This window comes from Solanum stenotomum, chromosome 9 (assembly GCF_019186545.1).
Source record: "Solanum stenotomum isolate F172 chromosome 9, ASM1918654v1, whole genome shotgun sequence".
In the NCBI taxonomy this organism is placed as follows: Eukaryota; Viridiplantae; Streptophyta; class Magnoliopsida; order Solanales; family Solanaceae; genus Solanum; species Solanum stenotomum.
The window spans coordinates 1,147,768-1,161,162 of NC_064290.1; the positions used below are offsets into that span (position 1 = coordinate 1,147,768).

At 34.9% G+C, this 13,395-nt stretch overlaps 1 protein-coding gene across 18 annotated transcripts in view; it reads right to left on the bottom strand.

The window, feature by feature from the left end:
* LOC125876893 (cytochrome P450 CYP72A219-like) overlaps positions 1-13,395 on the bottom strand; it is a 51,705-nt gene that overhangs the window by 3,305 nt on the left and 35,005 nt on the right. For 3 of the 18 annotated variants that reach the window (XM_049558171.1, XM_049558177.1, XM_049558169.1), the window contains exons 2-3: positions 12,621-12,838; positions 11,847-12,009 (exon numbers count right to left, since the gene is read on the bottom strand). The exons of 2 other annotated variants lie outside the window; for them this stretch is intronic. In XM_049558171.1, the coding sequence (XP_049414128.1) occupies positions 11,847-12,009; positions 12,621-12,838 (381 nt within the window). Of the gene's footprint in view, positions 1-412; positions 785-2,249; positions 2,548-4,354; positions 4,935-5,513; positions 5,899-5,983; positions 6,229-6,924; positions 7,143-8,423; positions 8,710-10,230; positions 10,684-11,302; positions 11,688-11,764; positions 12,010-12,620; positions 12,839-13,395 lie in introns of those variants that run through there. 13 more of the 18 variants (XM_049558166.1, XM_049558161.1, XM_049558174.1 and 10 more) reach the window with 12 other exon arrangements.

Here is a 13,395-nt window from a genome sequence, read left to right on the forward strand (position 1 = left end):
CTATAGTGTGGACCGATGCCCAAACGGGAATGAACCTCGGCTCTGATACTACAATGTGCAAAGATATAACACTGGGCATAACTCAACCAAAAGCTAGCTCATGAGAGGAAGATTGCTCAGGTCAACAACCTCTGCCTGATCGTATATCAGGTTGTGATTGACCAACTCATCCAAAAGTTTAAAAGTTTAAGATATTAAAAAAAACATACTTTTTTTATAAAATTGTACAAAACTTTAAACCATGATCTTCAGTTTTCTCAAAAGTATCTAAAGTCGATGTATTGCAAAAGAAACAAAAAGATGGTCATTTACTAAACAACTATTCCACAAAGAGACTTTTTCTATTTAACATACTCAGTGTAATTTTACAAGCGCGATCTAGAGAAAATAGAGCAATAAGCAAAGTATATACCATATTTCTTGATGGTCTCAAGAAAGAAAGGCACCAATCTTGGAGCTATATCATCAGACAAATTCATAGGCTTTGAAGTAGCTTCCCTAATCATTCCAATAAAATCATTCAAATCCCCATACAATATTTTGTAAGAATTCCCATTTAGCCCTTGTTTCCTCAACAAATTCTCCAACTTCTTTGGATTGAACCAAACCCAATTTAGTACTTTCCATAGACACACAAACAGAGCAATTGCTATGGCAGAACAACAAAATGTTACAATCATTTGAATTTTGTCCATTTTGTTTGAGTTGAATTTCTGTGTCACTATGAATTACACTATTTATATCTACTATGGTCTATGTCTCTGGGAATTAAGAAACGATGTCGTCATCAATGATGGGCAAAGGTAAATATCTTGAGGTGTTTTCGTAATTATCCAAGACACCATGAGTGGCTCTGATTTAATATTATTTTTTTACCATTTTCATCTATTTTTACTTGTCATTATTAATTGGTGTATACACTCGCGACATATTCTGTAAGGTATAAAATATTTTAAATTCTATAGCATAGAATCACCAACTTCAAAATCTTCTCTTACAAACTCGCGAGATAAAATCTCATAAGATTTCTCGATTATAAACTTTTTTCTTAAAAAGTCATTCAATTTTAAATTTAAACTCAAAAATTATTCTAATATAAAAATCTTACTTCCAAACTACTTAACCTATTTAATTGTTTTTTCACTAAAATCTGGTGACATAAATTTTTTATTTAAGAAACCAAAATTTTAAAAAATAAAAAAATATTGTGTACAAGTATATGTAGGGGTTTCATTGGCCAAAAGGACGGCTGTGCTTACTGCTTACTAGCATGCCACATGTTTTTGTTGTGACGTAAAGGACAATTACTTTAGCTTATGTTTTGTTTGTAGAATATCCCAAGGGCTCTTTCTAAATTTGTCATAACAATAAGCTTCTCATTGGTTCTTGAGCTGATTTATTAAGATCTATATACTCTATTGTGAAAACAACTAATTTGCAACATGGTATTAATCAACTATTTATATTTATTTAGTGAATTTTCTGATACAAATACAAGGTCTAAACAAGAGTTATTAGGTTTGTCTGAACATTAACATATCCAGTATAGTCCTACAAGTGAGATCTGGAGAGGGTGGGGTGTACGCACATCTTACGAAATATTAAATTATAGTTTGTGGAAAATAAGAGGAGCACCATACTGAGGCTGAATGGTAAGTATGGGTTGAGGAGCATGGGTGTAGGATGGAGACAATTCAAAAGAGAAGTTTTGTAGGATCATAGACACAGCCATCTTTGCCTCTAACATGGCAAAATTTTGTCCAATGCATATTCTTGGACCCCATGAAAATGGAAAATATGTGACTTGATCCTTTGTTGCACTTGCTATTCCTTCTCTAAATCTCTCTGGATTGAACTTGTTTGCATCTTCACCCCATATATCTTTATCACGATGCAATAAAATATCTGGCAATGAGACTAGTATACCAGCTGGTAGAGACAATTTGGATTATGTTAAGTTTAATTTGGATTATGTTAAGCTTATATTATCTTTGGTTTTCTCAAAAGAACCTAATATTATTAAACAACTATTCCACAAATGGACTTATTTTTCTTTTAACATACTCTGTGTAATACTACAAGTGGGGTCTGGACGAGAGCATGCGCAAACCTTACCCCACCCTTCAGGTAGAGGGATCGTTTTTGGTAGGCCTTGACTCAACGAAAAGCTTATCAAAGCAGATACTAAGGAAAGCAAGACAAAATAATTCTCGAAATAAACAAAAAAAAAAAGGACATTTAGTACATACCATATTTCTTGATGGTTTCAAGAAAGAAAGGCACCAATCTTGAAGTTATATCATCAGACAAATTCATGGGCTTTGAATTAGCTTCCTTAATCATCCCAGAAAGATCTTTCATGTCTCCATACAATAATCTGTATGAATTACCTTTTAGCCCTTGTTTCCTCAACAATTTCTCCAACTTCTTTGGTCTGAACCAAACCCAATTCAGTACTTTCCATAGACACACAAACAGAGTAACTGTTATGGCACAACAACATGCTGTAACTAATATTTGAATTTTTTCCATTTTGTTTGAGTTAAATTTCTGTGTCCCTATTACTTATTTATATCTGTGGGAAAATATCTGAGGTTTTTTTAGTAATTATATATCCTAAGATAACAAGAATGGCTCAAATTTTCTTTTACTTTCTAATTACTCGTTTCACTTTTACTTGTCCACTTTGCAATCCCCTTCTCCATATTTTTTTTGTGTGTTTTAACCTAGGACGTTAGGAAGATGGTCCCATGTCTAAACAAACTAGTCCTTTAATGCAAAGGTTGTTGACTAAAAAAAATACAAATGGATCAAATGTATCCCTACATGGGAATTTTAGTAGCTTAGTTAATTGACTATTTGAACTCTCACCTTGTTGGTGAGGGTACAATTCCCCACGTTATAATCTCCTCCCCATTTCCTCTACCCCAATTATATATATATATACCCCTACATGAATTATTTCTTTTAATTCTTTCACTCACATAAGAAGAAAATGATATATGAGTCATTTGGGTAATAGTAGAAATATATGTGAGTCACTTTTATATCGAAAATTATACCAATCCTAAATGACAAAGATGAGAATATATCAAATCTTTTTTTCTTTATTTATTTAAAGTTTATAGTGGTCAATGAGTATAAGAATAAAAAACAAACCAACCCCTATACCTTAAGGGGTCGTTTGGTACAAAGATGCTTAATGCAGGGATTACTAATGCATGTATTAGTAATGCAGAGATTAGTAATGCAGGGTTTAGTAATGCAGTGATTAGTTTTTATCAAGTATTTGGTAATTCTAGAAAAAGTTTCTTTTCTATTATGCTCTTGAGTTATTATGAGATTTTATATTTCATTTAATTTGTCAAGTTAAATACTAAAATATATTTAAAAAATCATTACGTATTAAATTTTGAGGTGTGATATGCCACCATAGAGATCCTTGATAGTACGGCATATTAACCTTAAACTTAACATAGATTTAAGGCTACTTAAATTGTTCAAATACACAAAGCTTTTTTTTAAAAAAATGTTCAAGTGATCAATCGACGAACTACATTTAAAAAAAAAAAAACGAAAAAACCAACCAACTCAATATAACAAATCAAACATGGAGAAAAAAATATTAATTTGTGAAATCATCAAATTACATGGAACGAATTTGGAGAATTTAAAAGAATATTTATAAATATTCTCATCTAAATAAAAAAGAGCATTAAATTACAAAAAAAAAGAATTAGGAAAAAGATTTGGGATAGTTTAGTCATTTAGGGGTCTTATCCAAGGATTGTTAAACCTTGGATTAGTTATCCCTCCCTTTCTAGGGATAAAATAAGGCCTTGTATGAGGTATAACTAATCCATGGATTAGATTAAATAAAGTAACCAAACAATGTTTTTGTTGGACTAAATTTTAATCCATAGATTATTTTGATTAATACCTCTTACCAAATGGGTCCTAAAGGACTAGTTTGATTTGGCATGGGACCATCTTCTTAACTTAAGGACCATTTAGATTAGACAATAGTCATGAGTACCGTTTGTATAAAAGTAGGGATATATATATATGAGTCACTTTTATAATAAATGTTATATCAGCTCTAAATAGCAAATATGAGATATATATCAAGCCTTTTCCCCTAGAAATAAAAATGCGGTCAATTTAGTCTGAAATCTTAATTCTAACAAAATTTTCAAAACAAATTATTAAGTTTAACACTTTTTTCCATGCCATTCACGAAACAATTATCTTTAATGGATTTCCTGATATATTTATATATAAATTTATTGGATTTCTTGATACAAATACAAGATTTAAACAAGAGTTACTGAATTCGTCCAAACATTCTACAAGTGGAGTTTGTGAGCATAAGGTTTAAGTAGATCTTACCTATTCTTGTGAGGTAGAAAGGTTATTTCTTAACCCGTATCTAAAGTTGTAACTCCACCCCTGAACCAAGTTTGAATAAACGTTATTATATTACAAGACAGCTCTCACAAAATATCAAATTATAGTTTGTGGAAAATAAGTGGAGCACCATACTGAGGCTGCATGGTAAGTATGGATTGAGGAGCATGTGTGTAGGATGGAGACAATTCAAAAGAGAAGCTTTGTAGGATCATAGACACAGCCATCTTTGCTTCTAACATGGAAAAATTTTGTCCAATGCATATTCTAGGACCCCAAGCAAATGGAAAATATGTAACTTGACCCTTTGTTGCACTTGATATTCCTTCTCTAAATCTCTCTGGATTGAACTTGTTTGCATCTTCACCCCATATCTCTTTGTCATGATGCAATATGATCATGGGCAATGAGACTAGTACACCAGCTGGTAGAGACAATTCTCCTAGTGTGATGTCTTCATTAACCCGTCGGGTAAGTGCTGTTATCGGGGGATATAGCCGTAATGACTCGTACAAGATCATCGTTACCTGCAAAAAGAAATGCTCCTCCATCAGTTACATCAAAGCATGAGTAAGATCAGACCTGTAAAAATGTCATCAGTTTTGTGTCCGATCCTTCAAAAATAGTGCATTTTTTAAGGATCCGACACAGGTGCGGCAACATTTTTGGAGAGTCCAAGCAACTTAGAATGTGACCCCCTTTGTGAGGAGGTACCCCTTATCCCGAAGTTACGAGGCTTCTTTGCCGACATAAGATAATTCCTTTAGGTGGAGTACTAGCTTGTATAGCCAACACAGAGATAAGTTTTGGAAATGAGATCATCCGATAATTCTCTAATAGCTTAAACGTATAGATTAGATGGTTATACATATCAACATAGTATCAGAGCAAGCAGAAGTACTGAGTTCAAGTTTCACCCCACCGATAATCAAAAGAATTTACACGTGTTTGTAGAGTCGTTCCCCCTTCCTAAGGAAATCATGGCATCTTCTAGTCCAGTATCAAAGCTCCAGTCTTTTAAAATTCAAGCACTCAAGCAATACAATACAATGAAACCAAATACACCCATGCCACATATATTGAACAAAACCAACGAGAATACTTACAACTTTTAGACGATTTAACCCATCAAAATCTGGTTTCCGACACCCAAACACTTGCAAGACTTCTTCTCTGGCCCGTGCCTGCCAATCTTGATACCTGCTTAACAACACCAGAGTCCATAGGAGCCACACTGATGTAGTTTCTGCGCCAGCAAGATAGAATAGCTTGCATTCTTCAATGACATCTTCGATGCTCATTCCAAAGTCCTTGTTTCTCTGCTGTTCAATTTCTTTAAAATTTGATTCCAGCAATATGCCCAATAGATCCTCATTATCGGCGTCCCCATCTTTCATTGCCTTCAATCTTTTATCGATAATACCTCTAATTGAAGACCGCACATCCTTTTTTATTTCCTTCATTCTTCTGTTCCTCTTTGTTGGCAAAAATCTTTCACAAAAGAGAAAACCAAAATGCATTCACAAAACTCAGAACCTTGATGAACTTTGTAGTTTGTAATAGAGAAATAAGTTACCTCCATCCTGGGATGTAAACTGAGCGTACAGCTGCGAGAACATGCTGAGCTTGTTCCTTTTGAAGTTCAAACATCTTTCTACCTTCTTCGTAACTACTGCCAAAAGCTGTCCGAGAGATTACATCACAACTCAATTGCTGCAGGTGAGGCCATACATCTATCTCATGAGAGCCTTCAACTGGAACAACGTCTTCCCATTTGCTCAGCATCTCACTGCAGCTCAAGTAAAAAGCTGGAAACATATGCTGTTCGAGAAAATGGTGAATGAGGAATGATGTCAATGACACTAACACTTGCACAGAATAAGGAATACATATATTGGTACCATCAATCACCATCTAGTATGGTTGAATCAAAAGATATTTTGTATAACAACTAAGGTGAAGCAACGTCAGAAATAAACAGATCCATTTGGCCGTAAATACATCTCAGAAATTATTCCACCGAACATAGTCCTCTTTGGATGCAAGAATACAACATGGACTAAATATGTACCCTGTCCAAGCCAAGGAACTTATGCAAAAAGAGTCCTGACAAATGATGATCTAGACAAGATTCGACTTCCTTGAACCATAATACCGCTCTCTCATTGTCTAACTCAAGCTAGGTAGCAGAAATATCTCAATATAGTCATATGTGGAATACGTGCAAGTTCAGATTGAAAATATAAAGAAGTATAGTCAAAGCAGAAAGAAATTTTTAGCCGGAACATTAGTCAGATAAGCAAGAGCTAGAACATCGAATGGTGATTCAGACGAGATCAGTCACTAAAGAACCATAAGATCCTTCTATGCTTCTCTAACTCAAATCAGAGAGCAGAAATTACTAGAGATAGTCATATGCAGGATACATTAAGGTTTAGATTGAACAATAAGGAACAATTTCTGGTTAACCAATCACGAAGTTGAAGGTGGAAAAGGGGAAGGAAAGTAATGACAAACCTTTAACTTCTCTAGATGGAACGCGGGATTGATGATTTTTCTATGTTTTGCCCATTTGTCTTTCTCATAGCTTACTAGTCCTCGTAACAATAAGGCGCCTAATGGATTTACACCAGGCTTTTGATACACATAGAATTTGGAGAATACTTCTTTTATAAGCTCAGGATCCATGATAAATACTTGTGGTCTTGGACCCATCCATATAAAAGATTTTTTCCCTGTAAACACATTTATATATGTCTCGTGATTTAACTACTACTAGTACAAATTTTGAAATAAAACATTTGTACAACCGAAGAGAACAAAATGAACAGAGTGATCTTTAGAAGATAAACAAATCAGGAGAACAGGTTCATTACAACTTCATCGAATTCAAAGAAAGTCAAAACAAACTACATACAACAAGCAAAAGTTTCCTACCAGAAAAGGTGATTTCAATACAAGGAAATGAATGAGGGATTTGTGAATGATTTGAGTTATATACACACACAATCAGCAGGTGTTGTGATCGTGCTTCAAATATCTTCTCTTTTGAGCCGAGGGTCTATCGGAAACAATCTCTCTATCCTGCAAAGGCATTTGCTTACATTTTACCCTCTCCCCATAACTCACTTGTGGGACTACACTGAGTATGTTGTAGTACATATAATTAACAGGTGAGCCCTTACCATCACTCCGAGCATGTGGATATCAACAGACACAAGGATTTAATCAACTGAATTGAATTGATTCCACCAAAACAAAACTCACTTGATTGATTCATGTACAAATACCTACCAAATCAATATAAAATTCAAAGTGTAAAAGTTGGTGCATTTTAATTTTACAATAACAAATTAGTTACCTTATGTTAGGTCAAATTTGGGTGGGTCATAGTGGGTTAAAACAACAATCGGGTGAACACCCAATCCAACCCAAATTTGGTTGGGTCAAAATGGGTTATATAACGGGTCAAGACCCAACTCAACCCAATTTTTCCTAAGCTTAATTGTTTTACTTGGTCTTTTAAAAGATTTTAGCACCTATTAAAATTATTTTTTTCTTTATTATGATCTATGGCTATATAAAACTATCAAATTAAAAAAAATAATTTAAAAATATTTAGACAAGATTTCTCATAAGCCAATTCAGTTACATATCAACCCAAACTTTTAGTGGGTTAAAATGGGTTGGGTTGAACTCATGAATGGGCGGGTCAATAACTCGTCCAAACTTAAACGGGTTGGACGGGTTGGTTTTGATTTTGCTACCCCTAGTATTAGTTTTCTACCAGTTACTAATATTTACCAGGAAATTTGCTGGTAATTGCAAAATAAGTAACCTGATTGTATAATTAAACTCCTTATCTAAGTCACTTGATCATTGCGGAGCTACAGTATAAGCTATGGGTTTGCACTAAGCTCCTACATTTCTGCAAGAAAATGTTTCCACAGCTCGAATCTACGACTTCCTAATCACATGACAATAACTTTACCAGTTACTACAACTCGAAAACTTACCATATTTCTTGATGATTTCAAGAAAGAAAGGCACTATTCTTGGGGCTAAATCATCATCAGACAGATTCATAGGCTTTGAATTAGCTTCCTTAATCATCCCAGAAAAATCTTTCATATCGCCATACAATATTTTGTATGAATTCCCATTTAGCCCTTGTTTCCTCAACAATTTCTCCAACTTCTTTGGTCTGAACCAAACCCAATTTAGTACTTTCCATAGACACACAAACAGAACAACTGCTATGACACAACAGCATATTGTTACTAATATTTGAATTTTGTCCATTTTGTTTGAATTAAATTTGTGTGTCCATTATATATTTATATCTGCCATGTCTGTGGGAAATTAAGACAATGATGAGCAAAGGCAAATATCTGAGGATTTTTTAGTAATTATAATCCTAAAAGACATTGATGGTATTCAGAGACGGAGCTAGGTGGGGATCATGGTTCGAACGAATCCAATAACTTTTTCGTAGATTATGTATTTATACTAAAAAATTAAATAAATATATATGTCTATTAACTTGTGAACCCCTAGTAAAATTGATTGACGGTTCGCTGCTAAGGAAGTGATCATGGAAATGTTTTTCATGCTAGAGTTGGGGGTTTGAACCCCACCTCTCTTTTCTAACGGAAATTTAGAACCCCCACACTCTTAGTCCCGACTCTGCCTTTGATGGTATTCCCACCGTCCGACACATCCCATCAATGTGAAATAGTCATACACTTAGAGGTGGAGCCATAGTTAAGAGTTTGAGATTTTAAATTTTAGGACAAATGAGAAAAATATTGCAAAACATGCTTCTTCAAATCACAACACTAGTGTGAAAAGCATTTTCACCACCTTTTCTTACCATTGAGTTGTCAATTAACTTTGTTAGGGGTTTACAAGTTAATATACATATATATTTATTTGATTTTCTAATACAAATACAAATTCTACAAAAAAAGTTAATGAATTCGTTCGAATTCATGAACCCCACCTAGCTCCGCCAGTGCATAAACATAGGCACTGAAAAAATCATCGCATATAACACATGCCTATGTAACAAGATGTCCCCACCTAGCTCCGCCTGTGCATAAACATAGGCACTAAAAAAAAATCATCGCATGTAACACATGCCTACGTCAGACATCTTGTTTTCTTGAAATAATAGAAAAGCATAACCTTAAATTAAAAGGTGACATATAAGTGGGTTTATAAAGTCAACAAAAAATTGATGGAGCCGTTGAAAGGTAGAATGGACCATCGGGAGCAAAGGATACATTTCATTTACTTTTTTTTTCTCATCTATTATTTTTAGAGGCGAACATTAAGTTTTATTTATTCAATGGAATCAGAATTATTTAGGTTTGATTTTTTGATTTGAATATACTACGCAGGAAAAATATATATCTATTTTATTTTCTGAATAGGAAAAAGAATCGACAAAGTCAAAAATGATTTATGTCTTGGAACTTGGAAGAGAGCATTTTCTTATTATTATCGTTCAATGACAACTTAAAAACCAGGGGTAATTCTCTAAATCTCAACTATATCACATAAATTGAAACTGAGAGAGCAACATATATTGGGCTCATGCTAGCACGGGTTCTCATGTCTAGTATATTTAATGAACTTTCGGAAACAAATGCAAGATTTAAACAAGAACTACTGAGTTTGTCCGAACAACAACAACAACATACCCAATATGAGGGTCAGGGGAGAGTGGGGAGTTCACCACATAATGCCCTATCTTTATGAGATAGAGAAAGTGTTTCTGAACCCATATTTAATATTGTAACTCCACCCGTGATTTGAGTCTGAATAAACTCTTCACAGAATATGAAATTATAGTTTGTGGAAAATAAGTGGAGCACCATACTGAGGCTGAGTGGTTACCAAGGACTGAGGAGCATGTGTGTAGGATGGAGACAATTCAAAAGAGAAGCTTTGTAGGATCATACACAGAGTCATCTTTGCTTCTAACATGGCAAAATTTTGTCCAATGCATATTCTTGGACCCCAAGAAAATGGAAAATATGTAACTTGACCCTTTGTTGCACTTGATATTCCTTCTCTAAATCTCTCTGGATTGAACTTGTTTGCATCTTCACCCCATATCTCTTTATCATGATGCAATAAGATCATTGGCAATGAGACTAGCACACCAGCTGGTAGAGAAACTTCTCCTAGTGTAATATCTTCATAAACCCGTCGGATAAGTGCTGTTGTAGGGGAATATAGCCTTAATAACTCGTACAAGATCATCGTTACCTGCAAAAAACTTATGCTCCTCCATCAGTTATATAAGCATGAACGAGACCTGTAAAAAGTTACTTAAGTTTCTGGCTCCCCTATCATCAGGTCACCAACTTAGTTGACCTTATGGCACTAAGCAGGCGTTAGCCCCCACACATGGTCTAATTACAACTTTGTGGGGACCTAAGTTCTTGTAAACGGTTGCACAGGCCTGGTTAATGCGGCCCACTTTGTGAGGAGGCACCCCTTATCCCTAAGTTATGGGGCTTCTTGCTGACTTCCTATGAATAGAGTAATACTCTTGCTTGTAACCAACAGAAAGAGAAGTTACGAAAATGAGATTATTTCCACTATAGAAGACATAATTCTCTAATAGATGAGATGGTCACACAATTCAACGTGATGTCAAAGCAAGCAGAAATCCTACGTTCAAGTCTCACACTACCGTTAATCAAAAGAAATTTACACGTGCTTGTAGAAGCGTTGCCCCTTCCTAAGGAAACCATGGCAATTGGCATCTTCTAGTCTAGTATCAAAGCTCCAGTCTTTTAAAATTCAAGCACTCGAGCAATACAACACCATAGTCCATAGGAGCCATGCTGATATATTGAACCAACAAAACTAGAATACTTACAACTTTTAGACGATTTAATCCATCAAAATCTGGTTTCCGACTGCCAAACACTTGCAACACTTCTTCTCTGGCCCGTGCCTGCCAATCCTGATATCTGCTCAACAACACCATAGTCCATAGGAGCCATGCTGATGTAGTTTCTGCGCCAGCTAAATAGAATAGCTTGCATTCTTCAATGACTTCTTCGATGCTCATTCCAAAGTGTTTGTTTCCATGCTGTTCAATTTCTTTAAAATTTGATTCCAGCAATATGCCCAATAGATCCTCATTATTGGCGTCCCCAGCTTCCATTGCCTTCAATCTTTTATTGATAATACCTCTAATTGAGGACTGAACATCCTTTTTTATTTCCTTCATTCTTCTGTTCTTCTTTGTTGGCAAAAATCTTTCACAAAACAGAAAACCAATCAATTTGCATTTCCATTAGCTACATTTTCCAAATTCTTAGGAGAATTAATTTACCTCCATCCTGGGATATAAACTGTGCGTACAGCTTCGATTACATGCTGAACTTGTTCCTGTTGAAGTTCAAAAATCTTTCTACCTTCTTCATAACTACTGCCAAAAGCTGCCCGAGAGATCACATCACAAGTCAATTGCTGCAAGTGAGGCCATACATCTATCTCATGAGAGCCTTCAACTTGAACAACGTCTTCCCATTTGCTCAGCATCTCACTACAGCTCAAGTAAAAAGCTGGAAGCATATGCTGAACGAAGAAAAACGTCAATGACACTAACACTTGAACAGAATTAGGAAAATATATATATCGATGCATCACCATCTAGTACAAGTTGCTGGTTACATGAAAAGAAAGATCGTTCATATAACAATTAAGGTGAAACAAGTTCAGGAATAAACAGATCCATTTGGTCGTAAATACATCTAAGAAATTATTCCACCGAGCATAGTCCTCTCTGAATGCATAAAAGAGCAATATGGACTAAATGCCCTGTCCAAGCCAAGGAACTTACGCAAAGAGAGTCCTGATAAATGATGATTCAGATATGATTAGACTTTTTTGAACCATAAAATCATTCTCTGATTGTCTAACTAAAGCTAGGCAGCAGAAATCACTCAATATAGTCATAATGTGGAATACAGCGCAGATAGAACCATATAGTTGTCTACTTCAAGTCAGATAGCAGATATTACTCGAAATAGTCATATGACATAAACGTTTAGATTGAACGATAAGGAACGCAAATCAGAGGAGATAGAAAGACTTAGCCAGCAAGAGCACACATTTCATCCATCGTTAATTAAGCATTGCCCAACATAATAGTTTTTGGTTGACCAATCGTGAGTTGAATAACAAACCTTTAACTTCTCTAGATGGAATGCGGGATTGATGATTTTTCTATGTTTGGCCCATTTGTCTTCCTCATAGGTTGTTAGCCCTCGAACCAATAAGGCGCTTAATGGATTTGTACCAGGCTTTTGATACACAGAGATTTTGGAGAATACTTCCTTTATAAGCTCAGGGTCCATGATAAATACTTGTGGTCTTGGACCCATCCATATAAAAGACTTTTTCCCTGCAAACATATATATGTCTCATTTATTCAACCGAAGAGAACGAAATGAACAGAGAGATCTTTAGAACATGAACAAATCAGGAGAACAGGTTCATTACAACTTCATCGAATTCGAAGAAAGTCAAAACACACTACAGACAACAAGCAAAAGTTTCCTACCAGAAAAGGTGATTTCAATATAGGAAATGAATGAGGGATTTGTGAATGGATTTAAGTTATATACACACACAATCAACAGATGTTGCGATCATGCTTCAAATATCTTCTCTTTTGAGTTGAGGGTCTATCGGACACAACCTCTCTAGCCTGCAAAGGTATTTGCTTACATTGTACCCTCTACACTGAGTATGTGGATATCAACAGACACAACTATTAAATCAACTGATTCGAATTTCTTCTTTTCTTTTATTGAATTGATTCCACCAAAACAAAACTCACCTTATTGATTCATGTACAAACACCTACCAATTCAATATAAAATTCAAAGTGTAAAAGTTGGTGCATTTTAATTTTATAATAACAAATCAGTTACCTTATTTCAGTGGTGGCAATTGGGC